The sequence below is a fragment of the Notamacropus eugenii genome, chromosome 2 (genome assembly GCF_028372415.1).
Source record: "Notamacropus eugenii isolate mMacEug1 chromosome 2, mMacEug1.pri_v2, whole genome shotgun sequence".
NCBI classification, from domain to species: Eukaryota; Metazoa; Chordata; class Mammalia; order Diprotodontia; family Macropodidae; genus Notamacropus; species Notamacropus eugenii.
The window spans coordinates 389,716,135-389,736,213 of NC_092873.1; the positions used below are offsets into that span (position 1 = coordinate 389,716,135).

A 20,079-nucleotide genomic window follows, 5' to 3' on the forward strand; every position below is an offset into this window, starting at 1 on the left:
TGAGAAAATGAAAGGACTGGACACATTAATGGCATTCATATTCATGGGACTTCAGCTACATGTGTCATCACCATTAACTGAAGAGCCACAGATATTTTGTCCAGTCTAACCCTGCATTTTAATGTAGCTATTAAAGGCCTGGAGGTGTTGGAGGTCACACCTCTGTCAATAACCCTGAATTAGGCCTACCAAAATGTGTAAGTTCCAGTTTAACACTAGGTGGTGCTCTTAGGAAGTTATTTTTTTCTTAAGAAATAAAAGCAAAACTTTACCAAATGGATGGGGTGGGCGGAGGAGAGAACTGGCCAAGAACTGGAGAAAGAATAACCAGTTACGATCCCATAGAAAAAAAAGTACAGGTCACAATCTCAAGCCCTAGGAAGGGAGAAGTAAACTGAGATGTGTGCTTGTCCAAAAAAACGAGGGAAAAGCTTCTAACACCTTCCTATCCAGATGCTTGATCTTTTCACCTTTCTGCTAAAATGAAGGTACTCGATTTTCTAATGATGCAAGATAATGATAAAGCACAGTAGGAAATCCACACTAGATGAGAGCTGGACTTTCTTCCTATTTTCACGTTGTAGTACTTCGCCTTGAAAACACTTTTTTCCATTTGTTTACTGAATCTTGTTTAGGTTAAACTAAGAGCCCCCTTAGTGCAGGGATTTTCCTTCTCTATTTCCACATCATTTATTTGCACAGTGGAGTGTCAAACATCTTGTAAATCCTAAAATAGTGTTAATTAAAAGAAAAAATCTCATCCATCCCAGGCCCTCAAAGTAATTCCAAAATATTGGATCCTTTTCATATTTTTTAAAGTAAATCCTATTCTATACAGGAGATGTTTCACCTACTACAAAAAGCAGTATTGGAGAAGAAGCATGATGTAGCTGGATATGGCACTGACATTGGAGTCAAGGTCTTGACTCATCTCCCACCTCAAATAGCTCCTACTTGCTTATCTAACCATGGGCAAAACATTTAACTTCTCTGTGCCTCAGTTTACTCACCTATAAAATGGAGGCGGGGAGGGACTTGAGGGCTTAAAGGTATCTTCCAGCTCTGTGACAGAATTCTACCCAAGAGATATTATCACAAGTTCATATAAATACAGATGGCTGATTTTTGACCTAATGTTTCACAGGAAAGATCTTTTTGTTCAATGCTTATTCAATTGCTACTGCCCACAAAGTGGTCTAAAGTAGGAATAAGAATGTAATTCCATCTTCCGTAGCTCTTTTCTCTAAGAATGCCACAACTGCTGCCTTAAATCTTGTCCAACCATGCCCCTTGTATTCCTTCCACATTCAATAGGGACTGCAGCCATTCTGCGTGGTATTACATTAATCTTATGAGGAAAGTTTTGTTGGATTCTTACTATCTGTTCTGAACTCTACTGGCCTAACTGAGCATGAGGCAGTGGCAAGAATACTGGATTAGGACTCCGGGAACATCTTCTGAGTCCCAAACATTCTGTTTACTATGTGACCTTGGAAAAATCACAACTTCTCTGGGCCTCAGTTTCTTCATTTGCAAAATGAGAAAATTAAATTACATTATCATCTCCAAGGTTCCTTTCATCTCTGTTAAGTCTCTGATCCTGTATAGATCTGCCTTCAAGAAGCCACAATATTAGAAACATAATTCAGTACTTGTAAAATTTCAATGTATCCCACAACACTTAATTTCACTTGGTTTTGGTCTCTTTCTATTGTAACCCACCACACTCTACCCTAAGCTTAGAAGACTGCCTTGAAGTTAGGAAGACGTGGTTTCATGTCCTCTAATTCAGACTGTGTAATCTTGGACAAACAGGGGTAGCTCGGTGGCATAGTGGATGGAGTGCTCAGCCTACAGTAAAGAAGACTCATCTTCCTGAATTCAAACCTCAGACACTTAGTAGCTGTATGACCTCAGGCACATCGCTTACCCGTTTGCCTCCGTTTCCTCATCTGTAAATTGAGCTGGAGAAGGAAATGGCAAACCACTCTAATATCTTTGCCAAGAAAACCCCAAATGGGGGTCACACATGTTACTGAACAACAGCAAAATCTTGGACAAATCACTGAATCTTAGCCTCCAGGCAACTTGTGTTTATATTCCTTGTGAGCTGCCCTTCATTAGTAGAGAAAGTTTGCCCTGACAGAAGTTCTAGATGATGAAACCACAAGTTTGGACACATGTATTTGTATCTACCTATCAGGTACTTGTTATATACTGAATGTACGTAGATAACACACGCACCCCCACCCCCCCACCTCACCCCCGACTAGAGACAGTTACCCAGGGCTGGGGAGGCTGGCTGGTTTTGTGGAGCTTTTAAATGTCAGGTAATTTTTTATACTTACAAAATTGTTATACAGTAAGAATTTGCCTCTCAAAAGCTGCTTCCAAACAATGATTCAATGGATTGCATGGGCTTCACAACTATGATATAAAATAAATCACCTCCCATTTTTCAAACTAAAATGCCTTAACAGGGAAGCTAAATGACCAGTTGATCACCTGACAATTCGACAACAATGCCAGAAATTGCTGAAGTTTGTATCTGTGCTCTTTCTAGATTTTTAGTTCAGACCCCTCCAAATTATACTGAATTTCATAAGCACTGATCCAGGGGAATTATCACTTGTCAACCGTATGATGTTTATGAAGTTGTCAAAATTTCAAAAAAGATCAAATACACAAAGAATACGTGTGTTAGAGGCTATGCATCATCTATGTGCTTTCCCTTTAGATCATTCCAATGCAGTGAAAAACTACCAACTCGACTTTACCTCTAGGTCTGCTGTAATAAAACTCTTATCACTGATTGGAGCAGCAACGCCCAGTTCCTATCTCTCTGCCTTTTTAGGAATACCAAATACAAAATTATCTGGGTCATAGCCATAATAAGGACTACCTCTACTCTATCTTAACAAGCGTTTGTTAAGCTACATAACACACATGCTAATGTCTGGAGATACAAAGAAAGGCCACAGTGCCCAATCAAAAGGAGCTAGAATTCTAAGGAGGGAGGCAACATGCAAACAATGATGTACAAACAGAAAAATTTAAAGTAATCTCAGAGTGACGGCACTAGCAACAAGGAAACCAGGAAAGGCTTCTTGCAGAAGATGAGACTGTAGTTAAGGTATGCACGTCAGAAGGTAGAGACAAGGAGGGAAAGAATGCCAGGAATGAGAGGACAGCCAAAGAAAATGCAGAGTTGTGAGACCGAATTTGAGGAACAAGAAGATTCATGTCACTGGATCTTGAGTTAAGTGGAAGGGAATAAAGTGTACTAAGAATGGAAAGGTTGGAAGGGGCTAGGTAATGAAAGGCTTTAAAAGCCAGAGGATTTTGCAATTGATCCTGGAGGTAATAGAAGCCACTGGAATTTATGGAATAGAGGGATGATATGATTAGACCTGCACTTTAGTAAGATCACTTTGAGATAAATGAGGAATGGTTGAGGGGATGTGGGAAAAAATGAAACATCAATGCACTGTTGGTGGAGTAGTGAACTGATTCAACCATTCTGAAGAACAATTTGGAATTATGCCCAGAGGGCTATAAAATCATACATGCCACTAGCTATACCACTACTAGGTTTGTATCCTAAAAGAGATTTAAAAAAAACAAAAAGGAAAAGGACTTGTATGTACAAAAATATTTATAGCAACTCTTTTCTGGGACCAAGAATTAGAAATTGAGGGCATGCCCATCAACTGGGGAATGGCTGAAAAAGTATGTGGTATGTGATTATGATGGAATACTGTTGTGCCATAAAAAATTACGAGAAAGATGCTCTCAGAAAAACCTGGAAAGACTTGCATGGGCTGATGCAAAGTGAAATGTACTTTGTACAAAGTAACAGCAATAATCGAAGATGATCAGGGGTGGCTATTCTCAGCAATACAACGATCCAAGACAACTCTGAAGGACTTAGGATGAAAAATGCTATGGTGTCCGAATAGAGATAGAAGCACCCTTTTTTTACTTTATTTTTCCTGGTTTTTTTTTTTGGTCTATGCCTTCACAACATGACTACCTTGGATATTTTTGTATGACTACACATGTATAACCTATATCGAATTGTTTGCCTTCTCAATGGGTGAGGGGAAGGAGGAAATTTGGAACTTAGTTTTAAAACTTAAAATTTGCTTTTACATATAACTGGAGAAAAATAAAATACTAAATGAAAAAAATTTTTAAAATAAAAAAGGTCACTTTGATAGCTCAGTGGGGAGAGACTTGAATTGGGGAGATCAATAGGATAGTACTCTAACAGCTGAGATGAAGGCTTGTAATAGGGTGGTGGCAGTATCAAAGAAAAAGAAGTATGTATCGAGAGATGTATTGATAGAATGTGCCAACAGGCTGGATAGGGGTGGGAAGTGTATAAAGCCTAGGTGACTGGAAGGATGATAGTGCCCTCTCTAGTAACTGAAATTTGGAAGAGAGGGATTGGGGAAAAGGTACATCACTTCAATATTGGACATGACTAGTTTAAGATGTCCATGAGGTCCATTTTACAGTTGGGGAAATTGAGGCAAAGGTTAAGTGACTTGCCCAGGATCACACTGCTAGTCTCTGGAGCTGAATTTGAATTCTGGTCTTCCTGACTCCAGACGCAGCACTCAATCCACTGCATTACCTGGCTGGCATCTTTCCTGTACTTAGTCCCAACAGTAAAATTCTCTCATTGATCTAAGCCAGAAATGAAATAGTTTAAAAGAAAAACATCTTCCTCAGAAAACATATTAGGGTTGAATTCTTGAACATCTATTTTGGCCTACTGTTATAGTAGCATTAAGTTCCTATGCCAGACTATGATTTCTGTAACAGTTATGTGCCTAACAACTTTATTAACACATGTGTACAACTGTCTAATTTAGGTGAGGAAACTGCCTTAGAGGTGTGAAAAAGATGCTATTTATAATAAAACAATTGAGAGAGTCCAGAAAACCTGCCTTGACCTTTTTCAATTCTTCCTTTTTTGACAGAGGAGTGATGCATACCCAAGAAAGATGAGTTCTTAGGAAATTTAGTGCTTGAAGGGACCTCTAATTCACTTAATTTATAAAGTAGAAAAATGAGGCCCAAAATGACATGGGCATTTTGTAATAGAAGTCAAAGATATGACTGGCCTTAGTACTTAAATCTATCTTGCAAGAATAAAATCAGACAAAAAAAATTGATTTCCATGTCTTACCTACTGCTGATGTGGGACCCTTAAGGTTAACCTTGAGACTCAAATATCAATGACAGCACCCTAAGTTGCAAGGACTGCACATTATTCTTGTACACAGAAACTGTTATAAACCATAGTTATTGCTTATATAAATTTCTTGAAGATGGCTTGAGGCTCTAGCTCATTGCTACAGTTTAACATCTGTTTATGACATTGTTTGTGTGAGGAGTAATGGAAAGTTCAGTTACATTTAATATTGGTTTCAATTTAGGTATAAGATAATCCTTGGAACCATAGTGAAGTAAGTGCTGATGTGTTTAGAAAGCTCATTGTAATGAAACCGAATCTTCCAATTCAGGCTGCCAGCAATGCTGCCCAAGAAAGAAATGCAAAGGAATGGTTTGACAGCTTGTCTCTCTTTCCTTTACTCCTAATGCTGCAATTAAGCGTAATAAGCTTCATTTCAATATACCAAAAATGTTCATGGCTGTACATATTGGTGAAGAAATACATTAAAAAGTCTCACCCTTTTTATTTTTAATGAGCAGCAGTTAAAGGCTTCAAAAAGCTACCACCAACTTTGATTCATTATTTTAAATGGGAAGAACTACAAAGGAGTTTTTAAAAAAGCAAGTGAGAATGAAGGTTCACTAGGAAAGTGATATGTAGCATATAGAACAGGACCCCAAGTTTTTTTTCTCTGTAGTGCATAATGGCACCAGAGGAGCAAGTGTGTCTCCTTTTCCCTCTAATATTTTAGGAAGCAGCCCCCATTAATCTGAATAAACTAACCCAGCAGATCCAACTGGAAAACAGACTAGGATTCTCTTTAAGCCTTTAGCCCCCTGAGTGGGTGACTTGGGAAACAAGATTGCAGGAAAGTAAGTCATTCTGAACCACCACAGAACTGAGGGAGGCTGGCTCCTCTGAACTCTCAGGTACAGAACCAATGTAATGAAAGAAACAGAGGCTTGTGTTTTTAGAGCTATGACACAGGCTGCCAGGAATTGTGGAACAGGTGTACTAGTCCTCTGGGAAAGGGAACAGAAGAAACCACTCAGGAGCACAGAAAAACTACAAGTGGCCTGGGCTGGGGAATGAACAATACAACATGGAACAGGACCTGCAATGGACATCTACTGTAAGGGAAGAACTTTGGGAGTTATGGGCTGGAATCTTCTGAAGGGCACCGACGTTAACAGACCACATAGGTCTATAATGGAAGGGTTGCTCAGGGGCATTATTATTTTCTGAGGTCTTTGTGATATGTGTTCTGTTTCCCTTAACTTAGAAAGTTATTGATGTTTTGAGTCTTGTGAATCTGTCTCTGTATTTCTAAAGCCAGCTGCGGGTAGGAGGGCATTCAATATTCAAGTTCCCAGGTTACCAATTATCTAATGAGAGCAATAAGCCAGTAGTGAGAGGTTCTTCAAAGTGTACCCTGGGTCCTTTATATCAGGAGGGAATCTCTGTCACAAGGGTTTTTACACAGTATGAAAGTTTGGCAAGGACTCAGTCCTTCAGGAGTCCACAACATAATAAACTGATACCTCAAATAAAGAAAATAAAATTTCAAAATATAGTTTGGCTATGCAACTTAACTCTTATTTGGAAGTAGGTAAGTGGATCTGAAGTAGTTTTATTTTAAATAGTGTGCTACGGAACACCAAGAAACAAATGTTTTAAAAAATATTACCTAGTAATTATAAAAATCTTGTGAAAAAGCCAAGGATAACTTTGCTTTCAAGAAAAAACAAGCATTTAAGTAGCTAAACATTATGCCTGTAGAGTCCCTTTCCTTCAAACAAAAAGCTTAGAAATATTATTCCATGGGGTGGGTTTCTACTAATCTACTACATTTTAAAGTATTTCCTGTTATCCAACCTTCAAATATGAAAAATAAAAAAAAACAACAACAATACAGACTGAATTTACAAAGAGTAAGACTAGTAACTGGACTAAGTTCATATAGGCACTAGGGCAATAAAAGCACCTATTCTACTACATCACCAAGTAAGCACACTGGCAACAAAGCCCTTAGTATGACACCGACTTTTAAAAACAACAAAATGACTTCTGACAATAAACCAACATACAGTTTTCCAAGAACCTTTATACATCTGTTTAATTAGATCAGCTTTACAAGCAACTTGTGAGCTCTTTCATAATGAAACACTGCTTTTTAAATTACATGACTCTATAGGCAGTTTATAAATGAGTCCTGAAATTCTTTGCCTATTATAAAGGTCTGTGTTTTACAGCTGGTTAATGTCATGAATAAAAATAGCATTATGAAGTTTGTCTTTAACCAGGATTAAACACAAACAGGTCATGAAAATTTTTTTAAAAGTCCTATCTGGTGACAGGTTTACTGTCTCACTGCTATGAAATTCTAAGAATATAGTGAAAATATGGCTGCCCTGAATTGTTGATGTTTTCCTAATAATTTATAAAAATGATGAAACAGACTTAAAAAAAATACACCATTGTGTTCAATCTGTCTGGCAAACACTACACGGAGATTAGAATTTGGTACTTTGCATAACTGCAGAAGTATACATTTGAATTACAAAGGGGCTCACAAATTAAAAGCCTTTTCTGTACACATATCTAAAAATAAAATTCAAACATACCTCCCATCAAATAATATAACTCCTGGTAAACCTAAAAAAAGTAGCGCTTTTTAATTGTGGCTTAATGCAATGCACTGCACTGCAGACCAGACCAGATGGCAAAAAAAACTTGCACTCCTGATCAGCCTGGCAGAGGCACTTACAGAGGAGGTGTTGGGTCAAATTTATGAAAAGAAGAGAAGGAAGAGGAATAAAATGGAACACATTTGGTAAAAACAACAATAATTCTGAGTACAAGCTAGAATTCTTCCTGCAAATTCTCCTAAGTGAGATCACAATACTGAGTGTTTACCCCCACCCCACTCCCTACTCCCCACTGTCAGTTTCACTAAACAATTAATTTTTTTCATGTTTTACATGAACAATAGCAATCTTTTAATAAAAATTACTGAGCTTTCCATAGAAAAGGTTTCTAATTGAATACAAACTATACAGATGCTAAAATTGTCATAAATTGAAATATATACAGAAATATTTCTGTACACTCACATTGTTTTGGCAAAGGAAATCAAGGACAGAGATAGAAAACTTAAGTGAGCAGGTGTGTACCCCTAATTTATGCGAGTGGATATGGCCCTGTGGACTTTGCTAACGAGCATAGGAAAACACTGAAGTCCAAGACACTCATTCCAATTCATTCTTTAAACAGAAGTTTAGGGAGGTCTTCTGTGATTTAGTAACATTCCCTCTCTTTCTGAAACGTAAAAAAGAACATCAAAGCATAAAAACCAAACATTTCAACTTTCTTACTAAATGCATATCTTTTCAGTACTGATCAAAGGCCAGTGTTACGTTTGGGGAATGCTTCAACAGAACAAGAATCCGACAATTCATTGCACATTAAGCCTGTAATGATGCATTTCAGTCTCAATGTATATGTAATTTGCCCTTGATGCTATATAACAGAATCAAGGTGCTACTGATCTGCAGATCAGATGGGGCATTTAATGGGAAAACATGGATAAGTTTATAAGTTTTAGGAATGGAGACATCTCTTTTTAAACACATAGGAAATTTCAGGATATATCTGAAAGCCTAAGAAAGCCCTTTATTATCTTAGGAACTTGATGCTATGTCCCCAAAGCCAAGGACAACCTGGATACAGCCTCAAGCTCAGTGCCAGTCACTTTATTATTATTATTTTTAAATTTTAACTTGAAAGATAAAAGCCCTTCCCACTCTGGATCTAACTTGTAAAACATGAACTAAAATAAAATAACTGATAGTAGAATAGTGATTTTTTTCCTGTTAAATTTAATTAAGGACAAAGTAAAAAAATACAGTAGCAATCTTTAAGAGTTCAAATTAGTTTAAGATATGACTACAAAAGAATCCGATTCTTAGCTGGTAAGTAAAGTGCTCCTTTTCTGACTTTAAATGTAAAGAGAATTAAAGTGATCTTCAGTTACCGGCAACTCTCGTTAAATTAGGTCTTTTAGGGCAGAGGGTAACAATGTTCAGAGGTTTACAAAAATAGACTGATGCTACTTTGGAGAATAAGACTGTAATTTTTACTCAATTCACTTTGATAAACTGTACCTGGTCATACAAAAATTACCCCAAATTCAAATTTGACTATATAAAAAAGGGAGAGATGAATTGGATTCAGCTGAATGACAGGTCTGGCAAAATATAATAATGAAAAAATTCTATGTAGGGCACTTATTTTATGTCCAGATGTATATGTCATTTTTAATTGCTTATATTCTTCAAATAAGCAGTCACAGGTTTGGAGTCAGTCACACAGTACAATGCCACAGCAGTCAAAATCTTCTTTTTGATGCAACACAAAAATGTTGTTTTGGTTTCCGTATTAAAATGCTGATTGTTGTCTATTTTCCTTTATCCCGTTTATTCAAATTCACAAGTTAATAAACAGCATCAATGTAGTTGTGTCGCTGGATCAAAGACTCTATAAAACGTCTTTCCCAATTGAATCAGAAGGTTTATTAAGTTCAACCCTCACACCTTTTTCACCTGCAGGGGGGGGGAAAGAAAGCATCTCAGTTAAAAAAAAAAAAAAAGCAACCATGTATTACACCTGACTCCAGGGAATTACTTCTCTACATTTAATTCCTCTGTTACATGATGGCAAAACCCTAATTTTGCAATCATTAACTAATAACCATTTTTCCTTCTTCAGAATGTTATCTCTGGCACAGGGCAGCTAGGCAGTGCAGTGGATAGAGCACCAGTGCAGGAGTCAGGAGGACCTGAGTTCAAATCTCACCTCAGACACTTGACACTCACTAGCTGTGTGACCTTGGGCAAGTCACCTAACCCCAATTGCCTCATCCTGGGTCATCTCCAGTCATCCTGATGAATATCTGGTCACTGGATTCAGATGGCTCTGGAGGAGAAGTGAGGCTGGTGACCTGCACAGCCCTCCCTCACTCAAAACAAAGTCAAGTGCAAGTCATGTCATTATTTCTCTGATGGCATGGTCTTCTTCAGCCACAAGGGACAAACACATCTCCAGCACAATCAAATTCAGTGAATACAATGCTAGGCTTCCTTAATTAATGAACCTTTAAGATTCCTGTAGTGTCAAAAGCCCTGGCTTTGTAATTAGATACCGTAGCTTCAAATCACAGTTCTGTCACCTACTCTGAGTGATGGGGGGCAAGTAACTGCTCTTGGACTCAGCTTCTTCATATGATGAGTCAGAGGGGATGGACTAACTCCCCTTCTAATTTTAAATCTATGACCCTCTGGGGGAAAAAAAATCTCACATCTGCCTTTTTGAATGAATGCAAGCTAGTAAGATGTACTTCACAGCAAAGCTTCCACAACTAATAACCTGAGTAAAATATAAAAGGGCAAGAAGATCAGAATTGCTAAATACTGATCAATATGAACATCACTAGAGGTTCATTCTAGGATTCAGTTTCCAATATTCCAAGAGGACAGGCTTTTGTGAGTATTCTCTGAAGTTAGAATGTAATGATCCACTAAAATATACACAAGCAGGCAAAGAAGCCACGGGTAGAATCACCGATATAAGAGAAACAACCCAGAACTAGGGACTGGGCTGAAAGAAATGTATCTTCATAATCTAATAATTGATTTTTGTGTACATCTAATAAACACAAAATCGAAAGGTTAAACTGAAATGCTGAAAGCAAAAAGTGGACTATTCTGACAGCTAAAGACCTCGTTACTATAGACATGAGAATTCCACTTTTAAATAAGAGAATTTAAAACTTCAGGAAAATAAGGAATATTTTTCTCTGACCTCAGTTCAGTCTATTTTTGGAAATCATTGAGAAGAAAGTGATGCTAAGTTTTTAATACAAACCCAAAGTGATTATTACCTGTTAGATATTTTACTTTAGCTCGTGCCCTCTCATCTGCATCAAAATACCACACTGTAATTGCGTACCTAGAAGAAAATTTAAAACAAAGGAAAAATGTGAGGATCAAATGAGATAATGGATACAAAAGTACATTGAAACTATGCAGTAACAGACAAATGTAAGGTAGGGGGAGAGGTGTGCCACCTCAGCAATGTTGTATTTAAAATGTAATTCTACTATAACTATCTTAGTATTTTATCTAAGAATAAATTATTAGTACAATAAACACTCACTTATACAGCAACTTGATTCACTGAAGAACATAACTGAGAACTAGGACATAAGCAAAAAAAGCCCTCTGAATAGCCAAAATAAATGACATTAAATCCATGCATTAATGCTCATATGCTTACTTATACAAGAAGACCCTCAAAGTCTCACTTATTGGATGCATAATTTTAATAAACTTGGTTATCTGATATAAATGTTAATTATTAATTGGTTAATTGATCAACTGATTAAAAGCAACAAATTACCAGAGTTAAGGGAGGTAGGGAAGGCTATCGTTAAGAGAACGGACACCGATATTATCAAACTACCTCTATGAGGAAGACAGAAACACCATAAAAAATAGGCCCCAAAACTCAAAAAGCACACAGAGTGAGACCATTTAACATGAGGAAAACTGCTGCTTAGGACAACTCCTAAGGCCATCACTACATTAAAACACAGCACAACAATGAGTGACGGTCCCAAGTAATTAAATAAAATTTAAATTATGCTAAACTACAAAAAAGATTTTCAACAAAAACAATTCAAACAAAGACCTGCCACTTTAGAGGCAAACCTGACCTTTCGTCGATCACCTCTTTCTCAACAATGTCGGATAAACTAAAAGTCACGACATTCCAGGCGCAAAAGAAGGCGTACAATTTAGAAACAAAAAGTAACAAACCGGAAAGATAAAAGCAAAATCAGGACTGAAGAGGAGGGACTATTTAGTCTTTGTATCCCCAGCTCAAAGTGCAATGCCTGTAGGCAAGTATTTAATAAATACTGAATTTCCTTATTTAAAATTAAGGAGATCATCTGGTAGCTTCAAACCACTGGTCATGGGCAGCAAAAAACAGTAATTGAGAAAACTGGCACTAATAAGTACTATCAAACTAGCCCTGCAAACATTTACTAATACATACAGGACACTGTGCTAGTTACTGGGAAAGATATGAAACTGAGATAAGATACAGTTCATATGCTAATGAAACATATAACAGAGGGGTATGACGTATATAAATAATATAAAATAATACATTATAGGAAAAATTCAAATAATAAAATATTGTGTGAAGGATGCAAAAAGAAAGTAATGGGAAAAGGGAAGGCTTCAAAAAGAGATGATAGTTCATCAGCGCTTTAAAGCAGTGGTGTTAAAGTGAACATTAAATAGTACAAAGGATCCTGGTAGACACATATTGACCTAGAAAGCCAAATATAAACTATTTTTTAAAATTATATTTTCCAATTACAATTCAATCTGATTCAGGTACATTCATGTTTGACACTTCTACTCAAAAGGATGGGTAGGAAATTAAAAGGGATGGGGCAGGGGAATCGACATAAAGAACCATGTCAACAAAGGGACAGAAGTAGGAAAATCTGGGGCATGTACAAGAGTGAGATAAAGAGTACAGAGTGAAGAGCATGAGCCAGTACTGAAAAGGTGAGTAAGTAGACTGTGCAGGCCTTGAATTCTGGAAGAGCCAAATCTAGGATACAATAAAAATTACAAAGCTGGAAGAGGATTAAGCAATTATCCAATCCAACCATTTCATTTAACCAACACAGAAACATGTCCTGAGATGTTCGGCGACTTGTCCAACAACACACAGTGAATTGATACCATGGCTGGGACCAGGACCTAGGCTTGGGGTCCTTGGCAGCCTTTCCTTCCACTATACCACTGTGACTCCTAGTGCTGATTGTTCCATTCTACAGGCTGACTTTGGTAATATATGAGGAAGCTACAGGATCTGAAAAAGTCATTTAGTCCCACCTCCTCATTTTATAGATGATGAAGCTAGTATGACCTTGGCATGTCACCTTCCTTGCTGGGAGTTCCCTATATCAATGAAATTAGAAGTTTTATGCCAGAGGAGGGATTTGAACCCAAGCCAAAAGACACCAACCAGAGCCAGGGCTCTTTCTACTATACTACACCCTGACTCTCTACTCAAAACTATTAATCTCCCTTTGCTATTCTATTTCCTTAAACTATCTTACAAAAATTTTGCTAACCAAACACCAATTAAAATGGTCTATTGGCACAGTGGAAAGATCTTTGGATTTGGATGTGTACAAAATGTGGCTCTGCCATTAAATGCCTGCATGCCTTTGGATACCTGTCTGATACTTAAACCTCTCTAGGCCTCCTTCACCTTACCTGTGAAATGACATTAGACTGGCTAACCTCTAAGGCCTTTTCCAGCTAAACCTCTGATCCTCCTCTTTGTCCAAAGTTGCAACTAGAATCCAACCTCTTTTATGGAGGCTTTTCTGATCAGCCCAGCTGGAAGTGACATCTCTCAGGAGCAAGATGCGATGGCCTCTATGTAATTACAACATTTGTCCTCATGACTTATTTAAGGATCACCTAATACCTTATATTTTTAGTTACCTTTTAACATGTGTAAATATTTTCTATCCAATGAAGCTGCAACAGACTGATGTTTCCCAGCACTGACCCCCATGACACATGGTGCTTAGCCCTCCACTCATTGCAAAGTTTGGTATTAAAGAGACCAAGTGTTTGGTACAGAACAAGGGCAATATACCTGGGATGAAAGAAGGCAGAATAAAGACAGAAAGATAATAGAGATAGCAAGGTCTCACTGACTCTCTAAGTCCTCATCAATGGCAAGCACTAAGGCCTGACGGTGAAGCCTTGTGCTGTACTAGTGTCCCTTCTGTACACTATTTCCATTATTCTATTGCAGCTAGTACTCTGATCTTATTGTAAGTTGCATGAAGAAACCAAAGTCTGGGGTGTTATAAGATTCCTAACCTTCGACAGTTACCATTAATTCTAAGTTGGCTAAACCAAATATTTTCTTAATATAATTATTCCCTTTAAAATAATTTTCACATAACAATGCCACTCTTTTTAATAAATTAATTTTTGGTGCCAATATCTTAACTTTTTAAAGTATAACATAGGCACTTGCAGTGTGATGCAAAGACTGCACACCACTAAAAGTCATACATGAGTTTCAGGCTTATGTCTGCCACTTGCCATGTGGTCAAACTTTTCACTTTTCAGGTTTCTTCAGTTTTTTCATCTGTAAAATGAGGGAGTGGTACTAGATGATCCTGAAGATCCTCTGTAGCTCTAATATTCTATTTACTGGTCATGACTAAAAGGTAGTTAATATTCCACACCTCTCTTCTCCAAGTAGGAGCTTAATAAATGCTAGTTTTAATAAATACTAGTTGCCATAACTGTACACAGGCAAATGCCACAAGTGAGGACCCCTAGAATTCTTCTGCCTCCTACGGGCAGTCATCCTTATCCCTCTAGCTGCCCGTTCTTTTTCTCCTCTTCCTGAGATTACTTTGCATTAATTTTCCTGTACATATTGTATGTACTTCAGTGTGTAGATGTTATTTCCCCTTAATAAAAGTGCCATCAAGGATGGTACTATTTAATTTTTGTATTTATAACACTGACATCTGTCATGGTAACAAAGCACATTGCAAGCAGGAGCTAGCTGGCTGATAAGCACTACCACAGGAAAAGTGGAAGAGAAAAGCTTGCTGGAGAAAAGGAACAGAATGCAGTAGAAACCCAGAGCTTTCCATCTTATTTTAGAATTTTTATGATTTCTTCCTCATCCCCACACCTGCCATTGCTCCTTTCCATCCTGATCTTTGCTTTTCCCTCCTTTTATTTCTAGTCTCATCTTGACTTTCTATTTCCCAGTTTCCACCATTCCGTTTTCATCTTCCTATTTTAACTCTGCTGCTTCTTCCTTACTCCACTCTTCCACCCAAGCAGAAAAGATGCACCAGCCAGTGGACGAAATACAAGGAGGAAACCACATGGCAGGGGACAGAGGTTTGCAGGAGAGGACAGCCTGCAATATCCATTTCTTCTTTACCTAATCACATTATTTTCTTTAATCAACCAATGAGTAGATGTGCAGAGACATGCATGCAGTGAAACAGAGGACACTAAAGACAAAATGTGATTGGGAAAATTTGCATGAAAGTATACATAAAATTGACTCTATTTACTTGAGCAATTTAAGTCACTTTTAACAATCAAAAATCTTTATAAGGGCCTTAAGGTCCACAACGTGCTTTCTTTTCCCTCAAAGAAAGCTTTATAAAAACCTGTGCCATGATCTTCTTAAAAGGAATATTACCTTGTAGCAAATGCTGGTTGCACTTCATGAGGGTTGCGTCGGTCAGACCAGAAAAAGAGCAGTCTATCGAATTTGGGTTCAATATCAGCAAACTGGGCTTTGCCTTCTGGAAAAATTCGAAGAATACCTCCACTTACCTAGAAAAAAAATATTCAATATAATTAAAGTAAGTCAATATTACCAGTGATTGATTTAAAAAATTTTACAGGTTGTATGTCCTCTTTACAGTACAAAAGTAGCCCATGCTGGCTAACAAGACTGACGGATACTGATCCAAACAAGATACAAAAAGTTTTATTTCAATAGTAATCATTCAAGGACCTACTTCTACTTGCTGAGCTCTCAAACTACAGAGATCTCTTTCTAGAAAATTACTCTATCTTTTATACATTCCACAAGACTTTCAATTCAGTAAGCATTTAAGTCATTACTGTTTGCAGATCACTTGTGTGTGTTCCATCTCCATGATGCTGAACTCTGAAATGTCTCAAATCACCACATCCTCTTCTTCTTCCATCTCTCCTCTTATTCACTCCACTTAAATTCTGCTGTCCCTCCATGTCTATCACTTCCTATTCTGCCTTGACTTTCCTACCTTCATAATCTTGATCCTATGGTTAATTAGTTCATTTCATGCCACTCATTAAGTCCCTACTAAGTGGAAAAGGCTTTAGCTCTGAAGTCAGACTCAAGCCAATAAGCCTTTATTAAGCACTTACTCTGGCAGGTAATGTGTTAAGTACTGGGGTTACAAAGAACAGTCCCTGCCGTCAAGGAGTTCACAGTCTAATGGGGAAGATAACATGCAAACAACTACATACATGTAAGATATATACAGAGTAAATCAAACCAATTTGTAGTCACAACTAATAAAAAGAATATTTCAAGTCCTACCTCTAAAGCTTACTCTTTGTGTGAAGTTATTTAATTTCTCTGGGCCTCAGTTTCCTCAATTGTATAATTAGGTAGGATGGCCTAAGAGGTCTCTTTCAGCTCAAGATCCTATCATTCTGTTATGCTGGGGGACTAACCCAACTACATTCTGCCTATATATCATTAAATCTCTCACTCTCTGCCTTCTGTATCACACTCCCTTGCAACTTAATACTAGTGGAGAAAAACCACACAATCATGCCAACCAGTTTTCCACTGTCATCTCCACCTCTTTTAGTTTGCACTCTCAAGAGCTCTATATCTTCATCAGTATTCTTTGTTAATCTAAAGAAGAGGTGGCCATCCCCTCTCATCTCCTCCATGAGCTTGCCCCTTTGATCATTTCCTTCTTTTCCATCCTTTTCAAGCTCTTCCTATACACAAGGTCCTTCTCCACTGGTTACAAATATACCCAGGTTTCTTTGGAAACAAACAAACAAAAGAAACCACTTAACCTTGCAGCTCCTTCAAGTTATTATTTCTACTCTGGTCCCTTTCCCAAATTCTTGGCTTTTATACTAGCTCCATTTTCCTTATCTTCTACTCACTTTTTAATTCCTTGTACTCATCATTTCCAACCCCTCAGTTCTCAGAAACTGAGGCAGACAGGGTTAAATGACTTGCTCGGGGTCACACAACTAGTAAGTGTTTGAGGCCACATTTGACCAAGTTGTCAGGAGAAAACCAAGCTATCAATAATTGTCATATGAAAAAATGCTAAATCACTATTGATCAGAGAAATGCAAATTTAAAACAACTCTGAGATACTATCTCATACTTATCAGATTAGCTAACATGATAGAAAAGGAAAATACTTGCTTAAAGAGGAGGTGAGAAAACTGAGACACTAATGTACTGTTGGTAGAATTCTGAACTAGTCTAACTGTTCTAGAGAACAATGTGGAGCTATGCCCAAAGGACTACAAAACTGTACATAACCTTTGACCTAGCAATACCTAGCAATACCAAAAAGATCAAAGAAAAGGGAAAAGGACCTATTTGTACAAAAATATTTATAGCAGTTATTTTGTGGTAACAATGAATAGAAATCAAGGGGATGCCCATCAACTGGGGAATGGCTGAACAAACTGTGGTATATGACTGTGATGGAATACTACTGTGTTATAATGACAAGTAGGTTGGTTTCAGAAAAATTTGAGAAGTCTTATACAAACTCAGGCAAAGCGGCGTGAGCAGAACCAGAAGAACATATATACAGTAACAAGCATATTGTAAGGATGATCAACTGTGAAAGACTTAGTTACTCTGATCAAGAAAATGATCTAAGACATCTCCAAAGAACCCATGATGAAAAATGCTATCCATTTTCAGAGAGGAAATTGATACACTTTGAATACAGACTGAAGCATCCTTTTTCTTTAAACTTTATTTTTATTTGTTCATATTTTCTTTTGTAACATGGTCAATATGGAAATATGTTTTGTATGACTTCACATGTATAATCAATATCAAATTGTTTCCCTTCTCAAGGAAAGGGGAGAGGTGTGGTAGGAGAGAATTTGGAACTTGATTTTTTAAAAACACTTGCTATAAAAACTTTTTAGATGTAATTGGAAAATATTAAATGAAATAAAAATAACTTAAAAATATTCTAAAGTCAGCATACTGAGTCTTTTGGAGTGGTGTTTTTGTTTTTAAATCTAGTGAGCTACTTGCCCTTTGAGGGGTTCTCTGATAAGAAGTAACCACTTCCTGAAATTTCTAGCAGAGTCACATAGAGGTCTGTTTAAACATCATTTAAATTTAAATGAAAAGCAAGATCAATATATATAAACAGTACAGTTTTTTAAATCATTAAGAGAAGGTAAACATATATATTAAGACAGTCTTTATAAGATCTATTATACATAGCCAAATTATAAATCATGTTAAATTATGAAAAGGCAACAACTTGCCTCTTCCCTTTCCTCCAAAGAAGATCAAGTCTGTGAAACAGAGGTAGATATGACAAATAACTCTTAAAACAAAAAAATGTTTTCTTAAAAACAAAAATAAATAACTCCACAAAAATCATGTGTGTATTTATATACATTTTTTTCTTTTGGAAAGCCTCTCAAGAGTTCGTAAAAATGGTTCTCATAACTTATTTTTAGAAAAAATTAAAGGAAGTTGTAAACATAACAAAGGTAACTTTTGGGGAAAGTTATTTAATTTTGGATGAATGCTGGCTGTTGAGTTTCTTTAACATCTACTGGGAATAAATGAAGCCATTGTGTGGAGTGTGCCAAGTTCTATGATAAAAATAAGCTTTTTAACAACACACACACACACACACACACACTCTCTCTCTCTCTCTCTCTCTCTCTTTCTCTCTCTCTCTCTCTCTCTGGTATGGTAAGATTGTAGCTTAAGAATTCTGATTAGGATCTAGTCTAAATATCTATGGTTATGAAAAAAATGTATTATACTCAAAATCAAGTTGCATACCTTGGCATCCCAGTCTTTATTAAGATAATATATACATGTGACACATCTTCCATCTCCATTTGGATTATCAACATGTCGCACATAACCTGTTCCATTACCTGGATAACAAGCAACCATAGCCTATGGGGGAAGAAAAAAAAATCAATATATGATTAAAGGGAGAGATGTCAGTCAGCCTTTAAAACGGAGTTACTCAAATGTGGCTACTGTGGACTATTTCTAAATTTCTCTAGATTTCAATACCATATTTCAAAAGTACACAAAACTCCTATAATCTGAAGTAACTTTAGTCTAATATTTGGGAAAACACAAATACCACAATGGATTAAAACAATACCTCATTCATATACAGTATTCTAAGTGGAACCGAAGGATATTTTGTAAGAGGGCATAGTAGTTGGCTTTCATAATGTCAAACATGAACTCATTCAACTCAAATGATATTTGAAGAAGGCTCACTTGTGTTTAAACGTATTTTTAAAACTTGAACAAACATATAAATAAAATAATCACAAAGAACACAGCAATAAAATGGGAAATAAAAATATCAAATGTAATTAATAATAACACTTTCTAAAATAAAGAACTGATACAAAATATAAGATTAATACCCAGATTACATTTGGAAAGCGGGCAAAGGAGAGGAAGAAATAGTTTAAATACAAGAAAGTGCACACAGTACACCACATGGAAAATGTATAGCCTCAGTTAACAATTAAAGAAATGTCAATTAAAATTATTTTAAGATATACCTATGCACTACTGGTGGCTATATAAATCTGTTCACTTTTTCTAGAGAGCAATGTGGTGATACGCAATGAACTATAAAACCATTTCTACCCTGATTCAGTAATTCCATTTTGGGAACTACATCTCAAGGAAATAACCAGAAAGGAGGAGGAGGGGAAGGCGACTTGCAGAAAACATTCATAGAATGCCACTTATAACAATAAAAAACTAGAAACAAGCCCCAAAACAGATGACTAATTTGGCCATAGAGTAATATTATACAATATTATAAAAGCATGTTTTTGACAACTAATTTGCTCACAGAACATTTCTCTGTTTTGAAATATGCTAGTTTCTGGAAAAGCCAACCAGGGACCTTTTGGGGGGGCAAAACTAAAGAAATGAAAGGTATTTTCATACCCCAAATTATCACTTGTAATGTA

General features: G+C 36.8%; 1 protein-coding gene across 1 annotated transcript in view; it reads right to left on the reverse strand.

Moving 5' to 3' along the window:
* Positions 1–7,269: 7,269 nt before the first annotated feature.
* The window catches only part of EGLN1 (egl-9 family hypoxia inducible factor 1), a 62,639-nt gene continuing 49,829 nt past the window's right edge, over positions 7,270–20,079 (reverse strand). Inside the window, exons 2-5 of the mRNA XM_072647479.1 lie at positions 18,908–19,027; positions 15,527–15,663; positions 11,124–11,191; positions 7,270–9,786 (exon numbers count right to left, since the gene is read on the reverse strand). Of these exons, the coding sequence (XP_072503580.1) occupies positions 9,722–9,786; positions 11,124–11,191; positions 15,527–15,663; positions 18,908–19,027 (390 nt within the window). The 3' untranslated portion in view covers positions 7,270–9,721. The remainder of the gene's footprint in view (positions 9,787–11,123; positions 11,192–15,526; positions 15,664–18,907; positions 19,028–20,079) is intronic.